This window comes from Mytilus californianus, unplaced genomic scaffold, assembly GCF_021869535.1.
Source record: "Mytilus californianus isolate M0D057914Y unplaced genomic scaffold, xbMytCali1.0.p SCAF_1, whole genome shotgun sequence".
Classification (NCBI taxonomy): Eukaryota; Metazoa; Mollusca; class Bivalvia; order Mytilida; family Mytilidae; genus Mytilus; species Mytilus californianus.
This window is the reverse complement of record NW_026262581.1, coordinates 104526447-104546153: the sequence shown is the minus strand read 5'-3', so window position 1 is coordinate 104546153 and position 19707 is coordinate 104526447. Positions and strand designations below refer to the sequence as shown.

The following is a 19707-nucleotide window of genomic DNA, read 5'->3' as shown; positions in this document are numbered from 1 at the left end:
GACCATTTACAAGATATTAGAACTTTCTCAAATGGCAGGGGGTCGGGATGACCCCTTGGGACTAACCCTGTATATCATTCAAACCATCTTCGCATGACAAACCAGAATATATATGGTTTAGGGGTGGGGATCTTGACCACTTACAAGATATTAGAACTTTCTTAAATGGCAGGGGGTGGGGTGACCCCTGGGGACTAACCCTGTATAACATTTGATGTGCTTTATCATGACAAACCAGAATATATATGGTTTAGGGGTGGGGATCTCAACCATTTACAAGATATTAGAACTTTCTCAGATGGCAGGGGGTCGGGATGACCCCTGGGGACTAACCCTGTATATCATTCAAACCATCCTAGCATGACAAACCAGAATATATATGGTTTAGGGGTGGGGATCTTGACCACTTAGAAGATATTAGAACTTTCTTAAATGGCAGGGGGTGGGGGTGACCCCTGGGGACTAACCCTGTATTACATTTGATGTGCTTTATCATGACAAACCAGAATATATATGGTTTAGGGGTGGGGATCTTGACCACTTAGAAGATATTAGAACTTTCTTAAATGGCAGGGGGTGGGGGTGACCCCTGGGGACTAACCCTGTATAACATTTGATGTGCTTTATCATGACAACCCAGAATATATATGGTTTAGGGGTGGGGATCTCGACCATTTACAAGATATTAGAACTTTCTCAAATGGCAGGGGGTAGGGATGACCCCTGGGGACTAACCCTGTATATCATTCAAACCATCTTAGCATGACAAACCAGAATATATATGGTTTAGGGGTGGGGATCTTGACCACTTAGATATTAGAACTTTCTTAAATGGCAGGGGGTGGGGGTGACCCCTGGGGACTAACCCTGTTTTTCATTTAATGGGCTTTATCATTTAGAACATTTTCAATTAAAAAGATTGTGTCTATCACAAACGGTTTTCAATTTATAATCATTTGAAAATTTTAAAAAATAAAATCCCATAGGGTTCTATAGTAAAACCCTCTTTTCTTTTTGCCCCTCAAAGTACCCCTTTATAACCCCATTGCACAAACAAAACCCTGATTGCACCACTAGACATGTTAGTCTAACATATTGTGAAACCCTAAGTTAATCTGACAAGCGGTTTTGGAGAACAGGTGCGGACAAGTTCAAATTTAAAAGCGGCGGAAGAAGAAGAAGAAGAAGAAGAATAATAATAATAATAAGAACTGAGCAAAAACAATAAGTCTTCCCAAACTTCGTTTGGGAGACTTAATTAACAGAAAAAATACATTCCATATTATACTAAATTTACGGATCTATTACCTTTTGTTTGAAAGAATCACTTAGTTTTAATTTAGGTTTATTCTTTGAACTTAAACCTTTGTATTCTTCACAGTTATATTTTACTACTCTGTTTATCTGAAAATACATAATAATAAAAATCTGAGAAAGAATCAAACAAGTAGCAAGAACAAATAACAAATAAACAATTAAGAAGCTGAATTACTGTAAACACATGAGGGCTATTCAAAAGGAAGGGGAAAAGACATAGATATAGGAAGATGTGGTATGAGTGCCAATGAGACAACTCTCCATCCAAGTTACAATTTATAAAAGTAAACCATTATAGGTCAAGGTATGGCCTTCAACACGGAGCATTGGCTCACACCGAACATCAAAATAAACATGTGAAAGCTCTCTCACAGGCAAACAACCCATAATTGAAAAATATAAGGGCATACACCACAAGCACGGGGACACATTCTACTGCATCCACACAGCACGAGCAACAAACCCTGCAGTAAATAGATATAGGAAGATGTGGTATGAGTGCCAATGAGACAACTCTCCCTCCAAGTTACAATTTATAAAAGTAAACCATTATAGGTGAAGGTACGGCCTTCAACACGGAGCATTGGCTCACACCGAACAGCAAAATAAACATGTGAAAGCTCTCTCACAGGCAAACAACCCATAATTGAAAAATATATCTGTTAGGCAATTTCAACCTGAAATTGAAATGACGCAACTGAAATTTTTGTCAGATTGAATTTGATACTTCAGACAAGACATTTCAAAGCTTTTCGTAAGAAATTAAAATTTTTGGTCTGTAGTAACCCTGTGTAGAAATCAGCATTCATTTGTAATTCATATCCCAGTCAATTCTTCAAATTTACATATATTACCATAGTCACAGAAAAGTACTCAATCAATTTTTCAGTGTTATGTTATGTTACATCTTTTTTTTAGTGTTCCTACATAAACGATACAGTTATAACTTACAGGAAACTTTTGTGAAATTTTATCTCCCATTTTAATGACTGTTTCACTTGCTGGAGTTTTCTGTACAAAACATTTTTGGTCATCTGAAGGAATGTTTTTTAGAAAGTCGTCATTCCTCATCATAAACAAAGCTATTTTTGAATAAAATAAAACAAATAGAATAAATTTAATTTTACAACATCACTGGTCTCTTTTTTTCATTCGTGTGAGGAAAGAAATGCATTGTATGCTATTAATAAGACATCTTTGATTTTTGTAATTCAAACAGTAATTGATCATATTTAACAATATTCCAATCAAGAAAAGTATCATTGACACATCAAGTGGCATTTGAAAAGACAATGTCAGAGATCAAGTACTTGTGTATATATGTTTCTAATAGATCATCTGACATGGAACTATTTTAGATACATGTATTATGATTGACAGAAAAATATATATGTAAAAATGTCATAGAGTCAACTTCTCATTGAAATACACTTAATAACTCCTTTTTTCATACCCTATGTTTTTTGGTATGGCAGAGATGTAAGTTTACTGTCTCATTGACCTTAACTACACATATGCTTTAATAACGTTGTGGTTCACATGAATATCATACAGAAAACAAATAAACATTTAGTCATTAATGACTTACAGTTCTGATTATCTTGCCTAAAGGCTCCATTCATAACTTCTAAATCTTCTACAACTAATCCATATGCTTCAATGTAATTTTCTACAACTTCATCTGGACATTCATCCCACATTGGAACCCATCCTACTGACTCACTGATATATCATACAAATTAAATAATTTTAATAGGAAGACTGAAATACATGTATCTAAAGATTCTTTAACAATAACTTGTTGATTAAGATGTGGTTCTTAAGTCTTTCTCGTTTCTCGTTTTTTATATAGATTAGACCATTGGTTTTCCTGTTTGAATTGTTTTACACTAGTCATTTTGGGGCCCTTTATAGCTTGCTGTTCAGTGTGAGCCAAGGCTCCCTGTTGAAGGCCGTACTTTGACCTATAATTGTTTACTTTTTACACATTGTGACTTGGATGGAGAGTTGTCTCATTGGTACTCAGACCACATCTTCTTAATTCTATTTATTCATCTAATGTAATTCAAATTTGAAAATTTTCGTAAATGTGGATTAATATATATATATAAAAATATGTATATTATCAATTTGTTTATAGCATGAGATGTTACTTAAAATCTTAAGAAAAATATTGGATCCAACATGGATGAAACCGAACTATCTATCATTCTATGTAAATGTGGTGCTACATAAGTTATATATTATCTATTTATTATTGCATTGTTTTGCTAACCTTGTTATATTGATAAAAATAGGCATTACATCTTGGAAATAACAAGTTTCTATACAAGTCTGTATTTTCTCCAATTCAGTAACATCTCGTCTGTCTGGATGTTTAGATCCCTGCAAAGAAAAAGTATACAAATGTATACATGCTCAACATGGATGAAATCGTTTTATATTTCAATATCTAAGCCTGATATAAGTTTAAATTGTAGAATGATATGGTCTTAAATGCAAATACTGAATGAAAGCATACCTATTAAAAGTGTCAAATAGTTCAAAGATGACTAAACTGTGTTATGAGTTCCTTTTCTGTTTATTTTTCTGTGTTCATGATGCTTTTTTTTTTTGCAATCTACTCTGAAATATTGAGGCCAATAGCAGAGAGTAGGCGTGATGTCTACAAAATCAGATAAGTGCTTTTAAAAAGCTTTTCAGTTAGTATTCTGTGATAGTGTTATTATTTTACTTGTACAGGTTTTAACCTGTTTTTTTTTATGTCTGCAATTCCTGAAACTCACTTTGTGACAGAATAAAATTTCTGTTTTCTCATTTTATAAATCACTCAAACTTCTTTCCCCATATAATCCATGCTTTTCGCAAACTGTCTATTAAATGCTAGACATTTTAATGACAGTTCTTCTGTTTACCACTTGTTATTACACTGACAGGGTATAGGGGCTAGAGTTGGGTACTCCAAAACTAGTTCAATCCTCCTCATGTTTATGTGACTGTCCCATTACTTTTGCAAAAAATAATGTCTTTAAAAGCCTTCAACAAGAAAAATCTTATGAAAAACATCTGATCCAAACTGGATAAAAAATTAAAACTCTATGTTCCATATCAAAGAACAATTTTCAGTCCACTGTGTGATGAAATATTCTCATTTTTTAACAATTCATACAATAGTACTCTTTAACACTCCTTCCCTTTTTCTTTCACTCTATAATCCATACCCATTTCACAAACTGTTCATTAACTGTAAGATGTTTTGATTCACACCAGGACTTTAATTCAGGCAGCACCTAAAAGTAAAATATGGAATTATTATGTTAAGCAAGTACTGTTTATGTCTGTATAAGAAATAAACTGTTAAATGATCTTTTATATCATCTGGTTACCAGAGAACTGCTCACTAAATTTGATTGTCTTAACCTCCACCAGACACATGTCATTAGCTAAGGATCAAAATGAAAACATTTTCAAAGAACTACATGTATATAAATTCATAAAACTATCAACAGATCAAAGAGGAAATTGTTTTTTCTAACATTTGTCTTATTGTAACCTGGTCTGACCAGTTTGATAATTTAAATTCACTGCACATATTTTAAACTTTTTGCATTTAAATTCCTGCCCATATCTATTCAGAGCATTGCATTTGGCCTATTCCTTCAAATCAGTTAGATTGTACCACTTTATCACATTGGTTACAATATGTAACCACTATCAATAGTAAAAATTTCAATTTCAACTAATTCCAGTGGATAAATATCTTAATCAACAGGGCCTACTTCGATTCATCCAACTAAAGTTAAAAAATCAGTGCTATTCCTGAATCAAAGTTAAAACTCTAGTTGACTCTCAAAATGGAAGATATAGATATAGCAGCAGTTGTTAATTTTCTTTTTATGGAAGTCGACAATGAACAACTTTATGTTGAAATTTGTAACATAATTAAATTAATTCATTTATTCATTTTCAGTTCTTACCAGACCAGTATATTCATTTTTGAAATCCTCCTGCCCCGTTGTCCCGTAGGTAAAGGGAAGGGATTTTCCTTATAAATTCACATTTTACTCTTAGTAACTCAAAGTACCGAAATTATATCTTTCTGTTCTATTGATTAACATCACCAACAGTATTTATACACGAAAAATATTTGTAAATTCCAAAATACAACCAAAATATAAATCTCTCTTAACAGCCCCCTTCTTTGACTGTATTTGGTAAAATGTGAGTTATTGAAACTTGAGTAAACTTGACAAACTCTACTAACTGGAGTTTTGGATGAATCGAAGTATGCCAAGGATGGTGTGGTAGACTCTATATATAATAAAATGCATTCTACATTGTTTTATGTTAAACCATTCACATCATCACAAATAATTTTTTTTAAATAATGTCATAATTCAATATACAAGTACATTTACCATATACTGTACTGTATTGTATGCATGCTACAGTGTATAAATGTTGTACTGCTTTAATTTGTGTACAGAAGAAGACATAAGTTTGCTTTATTTTTGTCTCATCATTTTTGCATATTTAGGCATATCAAATAATTTTAAACTGATACAGTAGGAAACCTAGTGACAAAATATTACCTCCCCTGTAAACACTGAAAACTAGATCTTCTCAATGTTTGTCCGATTTTAGCAAGGACGCTATCAATTATGAATTCACGGGAAAACGTTCTGGTAAATAGTAAAAATAGATATAAGTTGAAATAAAAACAAAACTTCCATTTAATGTTATCATTTCCATTCTTAAGTAGCAAACAATGAGTACAGCAGGCTATAGAAGCTTGATGTAAAATTGATTTAAAATGTTGCTATGCAAATAAATTCCTAGAGTAACAATTTCAACTCATTTTTTTACTGGCTGTATACCTCTCTGGAACATGCTAAATATTTGTATATATATACAGCTAGATCAGAGAAAGTCAGGGAAAAAATTCCAAAGGAATCGATTGATATGCAGCAAAGATTGGCACTTTTGAAATTAAGTTACTAAGCAAATTCAAACAGACCTTATCTCGATGTAAACATTGAATGTGAAAAGATCAAGACCGAAAATACATGTACAAAAATCGAGACGACCTTTTCTTAAAATTGTATAAAAAATTGTAGAAAGATACATACTTTATAAGAATAGTTAACTTTAATTTCTTAACCTGCACAGACAGACTTTTAAATTTTTATATTCACGAAAAGACACTATTTCTCTATTGAATGTACATGTGACAAGAGCAGAACGGTGTGCTCCATAACTTGGGTCACAAAAATAAGTATACTTTGGGAAATTGAAACATGCTAAGGACTTTGTGGAACACTCCGAAAATTATGACCCGAAAGATTTTTACATTTTGTATGTACATGATTTTTTCCAATTTTTTTTATCAATATGCAGCAAAGATTGGCATTTTCCAAATTTCAATTTCACAAGCTTCTAATGCAATTATCTCGATAAATACTGAACAGAAAACATTGTGTATTTGCATGTATATTTCTAATAACAGTTTAACAAATAATTTCTTTAATATGTACAATTATTATTTAGAAATAACTTTTAATCAGTATCGTCACAGGCATTGTTTTATTATTGACTTTCTCGACTCTATCATAAAAAGAGTGAAGGTTCTTTTGTTTTCGATCACTAGATTTCCCACTGGATAAAGGTATAAATAACGGAAACTGTTGACTAACATGAAATCAAGTTGCTTGTTACATTAAAGTAAGGTGTGTATAATATACTATTCTTTATTCTTGTGATTGCTGTAAATTTACATACCTCTTTTCTTACTAATTCTCTCTCAGTATAAAATTCATCAGAGTATGTTGTGATGAAAACTTTTACAGGTTTCTTTTGTTTTCCTCCTTTTCTAAGTGGGACTTCAGGTAATTTCTTTGAATGTCCAGGAGCTGGAATGCCTCCTGTTGCCATAGTAATGGCTCCTTACTTCTGTTTATTCACATTTGCATCAATTTTAACATCTATAACAGCAAGAAATGTTATATATCTTGAAAACAAGTTACAATATAGAACCTAATGTATGAATGTTAAATATTGAGAAACAAGAATGCACGCCTAGTCATGCTAAGAATACCCACACTCATAATTCAAAGTATCTGTTTACATGAGGTAGGTGTTTGTTTGACAAATCAAAGTGAAGAAAGGTCTTTTGGTTTATGTATTTTATATATTATACATATGATATTTGTTAGGATGGTAACCAAGACTTTTTCATCCCAAAGAGAAGGTATAATTTTGGGTGAGACTAAAATAAAATATTTCAAATTTACATGCATATGTATATAACACACCTATTCTTATTGAAAACATACAGCCATGAAATGACAGTCAAGTATTCAAGGGGAATTTGGGAATGATGTACATGTATACTATAAATCCTATGCCTATTTTACATCATTAAAACAAAAAAGGTTGTATCAACCATTATGTCCATATATCAATTTTTCAGAAAAATATATGAATTGGTAACGGGATATTTGATGATCTTAAAACATGTTTAAGATGGTTTTTTTTATCAAAATCTGTGACAGAGCCCATTTATTGTACCTTGACCCTAAGGGTTGGTCAGAAGGCTGCAAATAGACATATTGGGGACCAGTTACCGTCAATTAACTGTTATCGTCACCTGCCATTTCATTCAATAACGGAAACATTGCATAAAAACAACAGACCGCTGTTATCTTCATACAAATATGTTTACTTCATTTGAAAAAATTCTGTTTTGTTTGATCCGATTAAGATAGGGAAATGCCTAATTTTTGGAAAATTAAACGCATTGTGGGAAGATACAGCTATCAGACGTTCTCGGCGCGATTTTGGAAGCAAAACAAAGCAATATCTGTTTTTCACAATGTTCTATTACACGTTTTTTCCCACGTAAAGTTCATCAACAAAGGCAGTGCAATCGTAAAATTGAAATTGGAATCTCGTGCACTGACGTACCATCTTCTGTTTTTGCAACATCACTGTCATGATTAAATCTTTTATCAGTTAATGACAAGATTCAAAAGTGAAGGTAACCCATTATATCTATAAAATTTCCTACAAAAATCGGCATACTTGTAACCAATTTTTTCATTGTTTATAAGAGAAATTTAAGTAGCCTCACCGGACACAATTACGAACGATTTTTGAACTTTGATTAATATTTTTTTTTTATAGAATACTTTTCTTGAATTGTTTATACCATAGAATTTAAGATGATGTATGAAGGCTTTTCATTTTGCATCTTAACCTACTTAATTTTCTATTCATGCTAGGATACTTTAGTAAGATTTGCGAGACCTTGTTTTACGGGTCAAGGGAGCCAAATATGGACGCAATTCCAAACAGCACTATATTAATATATCGGGCAGAAGAAATCAATGAAAACAATCTAGATTGATAAAATATACATTAATCTAATCTCAAACACATTTCCAGAGGAAAATAAGAAGCGCAAGTTTGTATTTTACTTCAAATACTTCAGCTGTGTTTGCAGATGAAATGTATGTCATGTGTAAAGGAAAGATTTTGGAATTGTTTAGTTTTTATGTTAGTTCCTCCTTCTAAGGAGCACTAAATTCAAATTTCTCCATTCGGTTGGTGATCCTGCATTCGCCTAGATGATTTTTTATATAGTTCAACATTACTTTCGGAGCTCTCGGGACTTTTCAATAAAGTTACCGTATTTTCTTTTGACAATGATTAGGGTCACAAGAGTCGATAAAACGTTAATTTTGGGGTTATTTGGGCAAGATAAAAGGCATCATTCATATGAACAGAATCAAGAGATATTTTTCTTTCTATATATAAACAAAAGAAGGCAATATGCACTTACCTTTATGTTGTTTTTTTTTAAATTTCCAGGCGAGAGTGTCGTTCTTTTAATATTTTCAGAATGATTTTGTCAATGTCATCAACATTCACCAAGTCCACATGAATTATTTGTTCATGAAAACAAGGGCATTTGAGTAGGGTTTTTATTTATAAAAACATTTATTAATTTTCATATATAAATATGATTTCAGAGGGCAAACATTTGAAATCGTTCGTAATTGTGTCCAGTCGTAATTGCGTCCGGTGGGGCTACAAGTTTATGGTGCTAAACCTAACTTTTGGTAACCCTTTTTAAGTTAAAAGAATATTTCCCCAAAGAGTTCCTGTTAACAATTATTGGAGAAAAACTGTTCATTTCTTGAATTTATATGTCTGATACTTTCCAGTTAGAAATATTGTAAATGCCATCTGTAGGCTACTTGTCAATATTTATACAGTCATTCACAACCTTATATGATCGTAAGACATTTCTTTTTTTTAATACTTTTCATATTCAGATGGTGAACATGTCGATCTTATCACTCACTACACACATGTCTTTAATAGTTCAAGAACAAACCAGAGGCAGAGACAGGCAGTTGAGTTGGGCATACTTTTCCTGTCGTCAAAATTTTCGCATAATATTATATGATGCTATAAGAGCAGATTAGTTATCAACTTACAATTATTAAAGAAATTCACAACATCAAGCATGATATAAATGAATAATTCTCAGGTAAATAAGCAAGACAGACTGTCGGTCGTCCAAATCAGTTTCTTAGGATTCTAGCCTTCTGACTAGAGAATTTCATCAACATTGAACTTACCTCCCTTTGCGTATAATTTTAAAAATTAAAATGTTTTCGAAACGGTAAATCTAAAAAAAAATCTCGCTATTTAATTCACGCTGAAATGTCTCGCCTGCCCAACTTATGATTGAATTATTACAGTCTGTAATATGAAGGTGTTGCTTTAAGTATCACATAAACTTAAGTTGACCCATGAAAAGGTGTGAGGTCAAGGTCAGATGAGACATGCCAGACTGACATGTACACCTTAGTTACGAATCATTCCATACACTAAATATAGTGACCCTACTGTCCATGGATAGTACCTACAAAAATGACCACAAATAACTTAACATTGACCAATAAACCATGAAAATGAGGTCAAGGTCATATGATACCTGCCACACAGACGTGTACACCGTACAATCATTCCATACACCAAATGTATTTGACCTATATCTGATAAGCCAGGAACCTATATATTGACGTAAAATATACTGTTCACAGGATAAGCTGACAAAATCCGGCATGGAAAAAATTATAATGGACCAATGAACCATTAGAATGAGGTCAAGGTCATATGAAACCTACCAGACTGACTATACAATTAGAATACATTTCATACACAAAATATAGTGGCCCTGTTGCTGATAGTATTTGCAAATAGACCAAACAACAAAAACTAAACATTGTTCAATGAACCATGGAAATGAGGTCAAGGTCAAATAAAAATCTACCAGTCGATCGGACTTGTACACCTTACAATCATTCCATAGACCAAATATAGAGGCCCTATAACTTATAGTATTTGAGAAATAGATAAAACCACAAAAACTGAACATTGTCCACGAGGTCAAGGTCAGATGAAACTTTCCACTCGTACATGTACATCTTAGAATCATTCCATACACCAAATATAGTTGACCTATTGCTTATTGTATCTGAGACACGGACTTAACCACGTAAACTTAATTATCCCCACTTTCAAAACTGTGTGTTTGTTTATTGCAACCAAAAATTTCAAATTATAGAGGACACTGACTTACTACTAAACTATTAGCCGTTTGAAGCTTCAGACTTTCAGAAGTTATAAAGTTGTTTGTGCTGTATTTAGACCCCTCTATCAAGAAATTTGTTTTGCATGCACACGTATAAAAATTGCGGTTTTTATCCAACGCAATCATAGGTTTGAATGTTGTTTTCAATTTAGACTTGTGTATATATAATATAGCATATACAATCAATACAAGCAGCACATAACAGTAAATAAAAACAACATGCAACATATGCATATAAAACGAGCACAGAAATAAAAAAGCATAATATATCAAAGAAAACAAAGTGCATGTACTAGAAAGAGAAGGTCAGCATAGTCACATAATATAAATCACATACAGGATTAAAAATATGAAATACCAATAAAAAAAAATATACATGCCAAAAAATAAAATGACTTGTAGAAGCACATGCATATGAATGATAAGCAGCTAAAGCACAATTAATGCATAATGAAAATGACTTATTAGTTATAGCTAAAGACAGCAAACTATTATATATCAAGTATAAAAACAATTAAAAAAAACTATAAATAAAGCTCAAGTAGGATTAAAAGTTTAGTTCTAGGGCATCAAGAGATGATATTTCTTGCATAAGCTACAAGTACAGTTTTCTGGGGGGGGGGGGGACACTAGGTAGAAATAAAATTTTTCGGACTGGTCAAATGTTGATAGACTTCTAGCCCTATTAGTCAAGGAGGTCCATAGTCTTGCTGCATTACAACTAAACCTTTTCTTACCATACCTTGTTGTTTTCAGTCGTGGTTTATCAGCCATGCCTTTGTACCGAAAATTATATGCATTATCTTAAAAGTTTATCAAATTATGTAAAAAGATCAGTACTGGGCTTATTTTCTATTTTATATGTCTCCAATGCCATAGTTCTCAACCTTCTGGTTGTTGTTTTTTTTGTGTGCTGGAAATTTAGACTGTTCAAGTAGAGTACTGTGATGTAAGAGCTTTTGTAGTCGTCTTAAATAAATATAAATGCTTGACAATGTTCTTGTTTTTTTCGATTTTGGTTTGGTTTGTTGTTCACTGCAAAAATGCCATGTAAGTGGACAATAGCTGAGAGGACGAATGATTAATAAATGGTAAGTTTAGAAAGTCTGGTTGGATGAGAACTAACCTTTTTAATACGTTTAGTTGTCGTGCAGCTTTTTACAAATGTTTGAGATGTGTGTATTGAAATCCAGTTTAAAGTCTATGGTTACATAAAGATGTTTCACCTCATCCTCACACTGAATACTGATTCCGTTTAGATTGAAGACTGTATTTTGTGAATGTGGTTTAAACCTATTGCAGTTGCCTGGATTTTGTCTGGATTTACTTGTATTTTGTTGGATGAGAACCATATTAGGGGGTTACTATCTCCCTCTACGGGTTTAATACCGGTAACTGATTCCTAAGAAGTGCCAGATTTATGTTCATTGTACGTGTAAGATCATGTATCAGGCCTTTAAGTTGTGTCTCGCATGGTCGCTTCCTTCTAAAGCCAAAATGTGTTTTTCAAGTCTATTAGTATTTGACCCAGAGTCATTGATTTGTAGAACAGGAAAGTTACTGTTGGAGCTATTTCACGAGGAAATTCATTCAGTATTCGTGGGGTGAAATGGTCTGGTCCGGGTTGAGTTTTTTCAAGCAGCCGAATAAATGGTAATCAATTTAAATTATCGGATGTGTATTGATTGGTCAAAAAAATTAAGACCAGTATTCAAATATCAACTAAAAAGACATTGATCATAAAATGAAAAATCGCATTAGGAAGTCAACAATGATCCTTGTTTAAATTTGTTATTTTTGTGCCGATTGAAAGAAAAATATTATAGAGGGAATGTAGTACTTAAATTTTTCTATTTTATCATTATAGCAAGAAAAAGGTACGGTGATTCCATTTTTTTAAGAAATAATTTTGCAAGAGCTTTCATTCTCACGTCTTATTTCAAAGTTTTCTGTTAATTGACATACAAATATATTTTTTATGTATGATCCTTTTAAAATGTGTCAATTTTTCACTGTCTGCAGCTTGAAAGCAAGCTCAATGACCTTTACATTTGGCAAAATATGATAAATTCTTTCTTTTTTTTATCATACACCAATACAAGGGTTTTAATAGTAATCTTACTATAAAAATCCTTTTATTACCATACATACTACCTCAATATTTACATTCCTAAAATGTGTAAATGTTTCACAACCTGTAGCTTTAAATCATGCTTGATAATATATATAATGTTTATCATAGAAAATAGAACAATTAAAAGTACATTTTGACAAAGTATATAACATTCTGTCATTTTTGGGTTGTACAAGCATTTTATTAGTAATTTGAAAATATGAAACAATTGGTTGTCTCGCTTAGACTCTGTTAGATTAATTCTAGACTCTGGCCAGTTTAGAACTTTAACATTCTATGTTGACCTTATATCTTAGGTTTTTTTATGTGTTGTCGAATTAACGTTTTTCTCGCATCTTTTCTTGATCATACTGACATGTCATGTTGGTGTAATGAACATATGAGTAGTAAAATCTTAAGACGCTAAAGCATGAGAATAAAGCTTCCGTATCAAACATTCAAACGGACCTTGGCTTAGATCCGTTACCCCTCACAGTTAGACCAGACGCTGATACTTTGGGGTTTTATTGTGTCCCCTCAACTGAGTTTTCGACCGTAAAATGTATGCTTAGGACATGTCATCACTTAAAAATCTTATGAGAATGGATGAATAGTATATATCTAAATATTTCAAGCAAAGGCCGAGAAAACTAAGATCACTATATATTTTTCTCCTCAAAATCATTAGATCTACAAATAGTTTGGTACAGTTGATCATTCTATTTTATGTAATAAACTATGGGCGTAAAATTAAATCCATCGAATGGTTGGAATCATATTTGACAGAGAGAAAGCAGCCTTTTTAATGGTTCTACAATCTGTCAATACCTGTATTTTGGCATTGCACAAGGTCATGTTTTTTTCTCTGGCTGTTAATGACGTCTTTACACTAAATCCATTGAATGTTGGATGTGTGCTGATTGATACTTTAGTCTCAGATACATGATTTTTTATTAGTTGTTATTGGTTTTGAACTAGCTATATATATATATATCAGTAACTGAGAGTACTCTCAGATCTGTACTTAGTGTCTTTTTTGTTGTTGTATGGATGTATAAATACCCTGCCACGTCCGGTCTGTGCATTGAATACTTATTTTTCTGCTTTGTATCGATCTGATGAGTTAAGTCCTTTTCAACTGTTTTTTATAGTTTGTTCATATGTTGTATTGTAACACCACTTTCCCAGGTTAGGCGAAGAGGGTTGGGCACCCACTAAAATGTTTAACTCCTCCACATTCTGTATGTGCCTGTCCAAAGTCAGAAGCCTGTAAATCAGTGCTTGTCGTTTGTTGCTGTATATCATATTTGTTCATTGATTTTACATAAATTAGGCCGTTGGTTTTCTCGTTTGAATTGTTTTACATTTGACATTTCGGGGCCTTTAATAGCTGATTATGCGGTATGGGTTTTGCTCATAGTTGAAGGCCGTACGGTGACCTATTGTTGTTAACTTCTATGTCATTTGGTCTCTGGTGGAGAATTGTCTCATTGGCAATTATACCACATGCATCTTCTTATTTTCATATTGTATCTAAACAGGTACTTAATTGTTAAGTACCTCAAAGGGAGTTTTGGGGTCCACTTTTATTCTTATATTATGTAAATGGCATGACTATTATCATTAGTACTAATTGTTAACTATTGTTGCATGCAGATGATAGCACAATTGTATTTTCGCAAAGGAACCCGGAGCAAATAGCCGAAAAACTTGAATGAGATCTCCAGTCTTGCAATCAATGGTTAATTGAAAACAAATTATCCTTGCATTTGGGCAAAACTAAGTATAATCTGTGGATCCGATTTTTACTAACTCGTACTTCTACTTGTAGTTATATTTATATGCAGCATAGCAGTCATTATTTATCATATAAGTTTTTTTTTAAACCCAGAAAAATAGATATTTTGATTTGAAAGGTAATAATGAAATATGTACTGGCTTCGATTACGTTGAAACAAGAACAATATTGTTACTTTTTTGAAAATACTCGCGTATGACGGTGAAACTGAACTATTTGGATCCGCAATTTGTATACACTTGGCATCACAACTTTCAAACTTCTCTTTTGATGAATCGATTTTTCTTAAAGTACGTTTAAACAACTATATAAAATACGAATTTGGTCCTATTTTTCAATAAATTATAACAGGTTTAAGCGTAAACTTCGCAACCCCTGACTCAGAATTTGTTTGTGTCTACGGTTTAAAAGAGAACCGTAGACTAGCACCTTATATTTACAGAACACATGGATCGTAGGTTGTGGCAAAGGGTTTTCTTTAGATTTGACAAAACCATCGTGACAGATTGTAATTTGACACCATCTCCAAAATATGCTGATTTTGGGGGTCTTTATTGTACTCCAGAAGAGTTTTGTCAGTTTTACCTAGAATTTCAATCAATTCAAGTACCAAATCGTGGATTTTATATATTTTATGATAAAGTTGAAATTAAAGGCCATACTTTGCCGAAAGTGAACCTTATCCTGTGATACAGCTGAAGCGTCTTTAACGGCTGGATTCGAAAAAACAGAGAAAAGATACCATGCAGAGGGGCATTCGAAAATCATAATAAGTCCAATAAAAATAGACAACACCATGGTAAAGTATAGATACGACGAAAGGACATACAACAATAACAAACACTGCAATGAAAACTAGACTGAAACACGAACCCCACAAAAAACCGGGAATTATACTAAGGTGATCCGAAAAGTTAAGCAGTTTCTGCTCTACATGTGGCACCTGTCGTGGTACTCCATGAGAAAGTAAAACCCAGAAATAAGTCGCTTTCGGTAATCGTAACGATTAACCTTCAACAGGCACACCAAAACCTAAAAAATAAAAAAATAAATCATCTCAGTCTTCCAAGTGTCCCCAAGTGTCATTAGGGGTTCTACCGATCGATACATATATAGAGTATAAATGTTATAGATGTCTACAGTTTAAAAAAAAGATGGGAATATATGAACATAAGATGACCGCTCTTGACTTCTTATCATTTGAAACCGTGACGGTAATTTCAGGGATACCCGGCAAAAATCGTTTTCTCTTTTTTACCTCCTCCCAATCTAATTATAAAATCATATATCTCACTTATTCATGTTTACGGCTATCTCACGCACGCCCATGTAACACAGGCACTGGTCTCCGACAAAAGAAATGATCTTTATACTTTAAGTATAACCAGAGACATATATATATATGTCTCTGATATAACAGTATATAGGTAATTTTTGTCAGAGACAAGTGCCTGTGACATGTAATCAGTAAAGTAGATTATACTATAAATTGGCCTCCTCCATACAGTCAGAGACATATAATACATTTGTCACGATGATTAGGGTCCATATGTCTCTGATACAGTTAAAGGAATAGATTTGAATAACTGTCAATCATAAAAAAGTTTGGCGTTAAGTAAAGTAGTCTGAAATAAAAACATGGTCTAAATTACACTATACAAATCATTGACTAAATGTATGAATATAGAAAGTATACAATCGGAAAATTTAAAATTATGCCTATACAAACTTTAGACATGTGACTGACACGTGATGCATATCATAAAATTTTCCCGTTAAATAGAAAATTATCTTTTTATAATAAGAAATATCATTTTGAAAGCAATCGTTTTTGACTGATCTAAATATTCCCAATATATACTATTTAGCTAAATTGTTTTGAAAGTGAAAACGGAAGTAAATAAAGACATGCGCGTAAAACCAGAAAAATAGTCAACAATGGCAGATGGCGAGAGAGAACGGATCTTGGCTGATTTTCAGGTTACTATATATCTGTGTATCCGAATCTACACGTGATTCTCCTCGCCAAATCCCATGGAAACAATAAAAGTCTTATTCAGTTCCTAAACTAAATCATGATCAGTTTTTTAATGAGTGGACTAGGCAGAAGCACATTTATACGTTTGAATATTTTCCAGTGAAATGAAAAAGCAAGTCATGATTGTGCAACAGGAATCATCTTGTATAATTTTTTCTACAAATAAATTAACGAAACAACCATGACAACACACTAATAACTTGAGTTGTAGAGGGCATAATAAAATTACTGCAATTAACATAAATCCTCAAATAATTTTATCTTAGTATTATTATCCCTTTTGGGATTCTTAGTCCCAAAGCGATTTTCTGATTTGGCGGTCTCAGAATCCCTTATCAAGCCGTATTATGTCTATTCTGGAAAAGTTTTACCAACTACCTCTCTTTGAGCTGTTGACTCTTATGTTTGAATCACCATTCTGTTACACCTGAAGCAGGTAAGAATTGAATAGTAGATATATCAGCCTTTCAAGATTGTGAATTGTGAAAATACCTAACCTTGAAAGGTAGATATAGATCCATTTTGTCAGAATATTTATGAAAAAACCAGCCAATTTGTTATTTCAAGTTTTTCTCATTAGATTGGTACTGTAAAACACAGATCTCTTCCGTCAGTATTTCAACAAACTGATTTTCCGTAGTCGTTGACGATCACTATTTAGGAAGCTTTCATGTCGATCTGGCCCCACGTCGATCTGGCCCAAGTCGATCCGGCCCACGTCGATCAGGCCCAACGTCGATCCGGCCCACGTCGATCAGGCCCAACGTCGATCCGGCCCCAATAAAAATATATTTATAAGGAATAAAAATAAAGATATATATTAATTGTAATTCATAAATGTTATAGAATTTTATTATAATATTAAAGGTGTATTGCAGTACGGTAAAAAAAAAAGGCCTTTCACAAATATTGTCTTTACATGAGTATAAAACAACTAGGTTGATTATGTTTTCATTACAAGTTTTCAAAATTATTGGGTATAATTATATTAAAAACGTATATAACAGAATTTAGGACAATCAAAAGACATCAACATTAATCACCAGTAATTAGCATTTTCTTTCAACTGACTGTGATCTTTACAAGTCTTTCATCCTGTGTAATAACAAATAGTTATACAATGGTACTAGACGATCTCGAAGCTGATACATACAAACTTTGTTCTTAAAATTTCTCAAATTGAGAAACGTTGTTTGATTTGCCGAATCCTTTCTGAAAATGTGCATTCAGTGTAATTGTTTGTTTATTATCTTGCAATAAAGAATCATGGATACTCATATAACTTGTTTTTATTTTATCTACACACAACTATTCAAAATATTGTCAACTTTAAAAAAATATATTGACTACATTCGATATTACACAAAAAAAACAAGTGTTATAGAAGCCTCTGATGTTACCCCCAAAAAAAAAAATACCGGCAAGTAATTATTATAAAACATAACACCAAACAAAAGATAAAACTATAAAGGCCTTGTTGATTATGTAACTTTAATCAATCAGGATTTGATTGAATTAAGTGATTACAAGTTGCATTACCTTAGTTCACAATCATCAGACAATAGTTGAAAAAACAAACCAATTATTATAGACTAATGATTTGATTAAACAAGTCATTATCACGAGTTAAACTTTATAGGTTTCATTGGATTGTAAATATTTCTTTATCTCTTCTAAGTGTGATTTAAATAATTAAAAATCGCCATGACAATCAAAGTTATCAAGGAAAATACCTTAATATTATTATGCTGAATCTGCTATACAAACAGACACAATCACAAACATTTTCGAATCGACTTTAAAAAATTTAAATCTTTCATCTTACTGGTACTCCAATATATTCATACTTTACTGACCTGTTGTCATCCATCATTGATACTTTTTACAAATTCCATTTATACTGATTAAATGTTTATATAGTTTATTCCTTATCATTTATTATGGGGCCGGATCGACTTGGGCCGGATTGGTTTGGGGCCGGAACGACCGGATACCTTTAGGAAAATTTATAGGATTTTCCATTAAGAGTTTTTGGAATATTTTTTTCTTATTCAAATTAGATAAACGTCACAAAACAATATGACCGTAAACATGAACAACAAAATAATATTTTTTACAAAATGGACGATCCAGGGAACAAGATTAACAGTGGCCCAGTAGCCAATGCTACTGGAACTTTGGCTGGGCCCTAACTTTTTGGTCTTCTTTTACTTCAGGGGTCCCGACATTTTTGGATTTTACTTTAGGGGACCCGACATTTTTGGATTTTACTTTCGGGTTCCCAGTCCATAAAAGTACAAATGAGAAGTAATGGGTTGCTGAAGCACTTACCTAAAGTAAAAGAGTGCTGTAATGCCCCATAACAAGCATCGGGAAATTTTTTTGAGATGTTGGTGCCCTTTTTTCAAATTGTCGAAATCACACTAGATTCATAGCATCATCGGACTTGTATTGACTGTTTCATCGCATTTACTTCATGAATTTTCTCACCATTTTTCTAAAAACGTTCAAGAGCAGTTTAGGGAAGGCAACAGTTTAAAATTGAAATGATTTTAATGACTCTTAAATGGTAAATTTCTCAGACATCGCTAACGTTTCTTTCGATTTTGAAGACGAAATTAAAACTGGAAGTTTTGCGACAATACTAAAGTACGAGTAATTCGGGATTCATTTCCGGAATTCTTTTTGTGTATCAAATTGACAGGAACTCACCGGCTTTTTAATTTAATTACCTTTCAAAGTGTTTGAATATAACAGATAATATGTGCACTTGTTTA

At 32.6% G+C, this 19707-nt stretch overlaps 2 protein-coding genes across 2 annotated transcripts in view; one reads left to right on the top strand and one right to left on the bottom strand.

Moving 5' to 3' along the window:
• Nucleotides 1-9927, bottom strand: part of LOC127728614 (TPR repeat-containing protein DDB_G0287407-like) — a 52351-nt gene extending 42424 nt beyond the window's left edge. The window contains exons 1-7 of the mRNA XM_052236161.1: nucleotides 9819-9927; nucleotides 7096-7298; nucleotides 4539-4607; nucleotides 3593-3702; nucleotides 2906-3039; nucleotides 2269-2399; nucleotides 1309-1404 (exon numbers count right to left, since the gene is read on the bottom strand). Of these exons, the coding sequence (XP_052092121.1) occupies nucleotides 1309-1404; nucleotides 2269-2399; nucleotides 2906-3039; nucleotides 3593-3702; nucleotides 4539-4607; nucleotides 7096-7248 (693 nt within the window). The 5' untranslated portion in view covers nucleotides 7249-7298; nucleotides 9819-9927. The remainder of the gene's footprint in view (nucleotides 1-1308; nucleotides 1405-2268; nucleotides 2400-2905; nucleotides 3040-3592; nucleotides 3703-4538; nucleotides 4608-7095; nucleotides 7299-9818) is intronic.
• Nucleotides 9928-16803: 6876 nt separating this feature from the next.
• LOC127728666 (FAS-associated factor 1-like) overlaps nucleotides 16804-19707 on the top strand; it is a 36467-nt gene continuing 33563 nt past the window's right edge. The window contains exon 1 of the mRNA XM_052236278.1: nucleotides 16804-16872. Within this exon, the coding sequence (XP_052092238.1) occupies nucleotides 16831-16872 (42 nt within the window). The 5' untranslated portion in view covers nucleotides 16804-16830. The remainder of the gene's footprint in view (nucleotides 16873-19707) is intronic.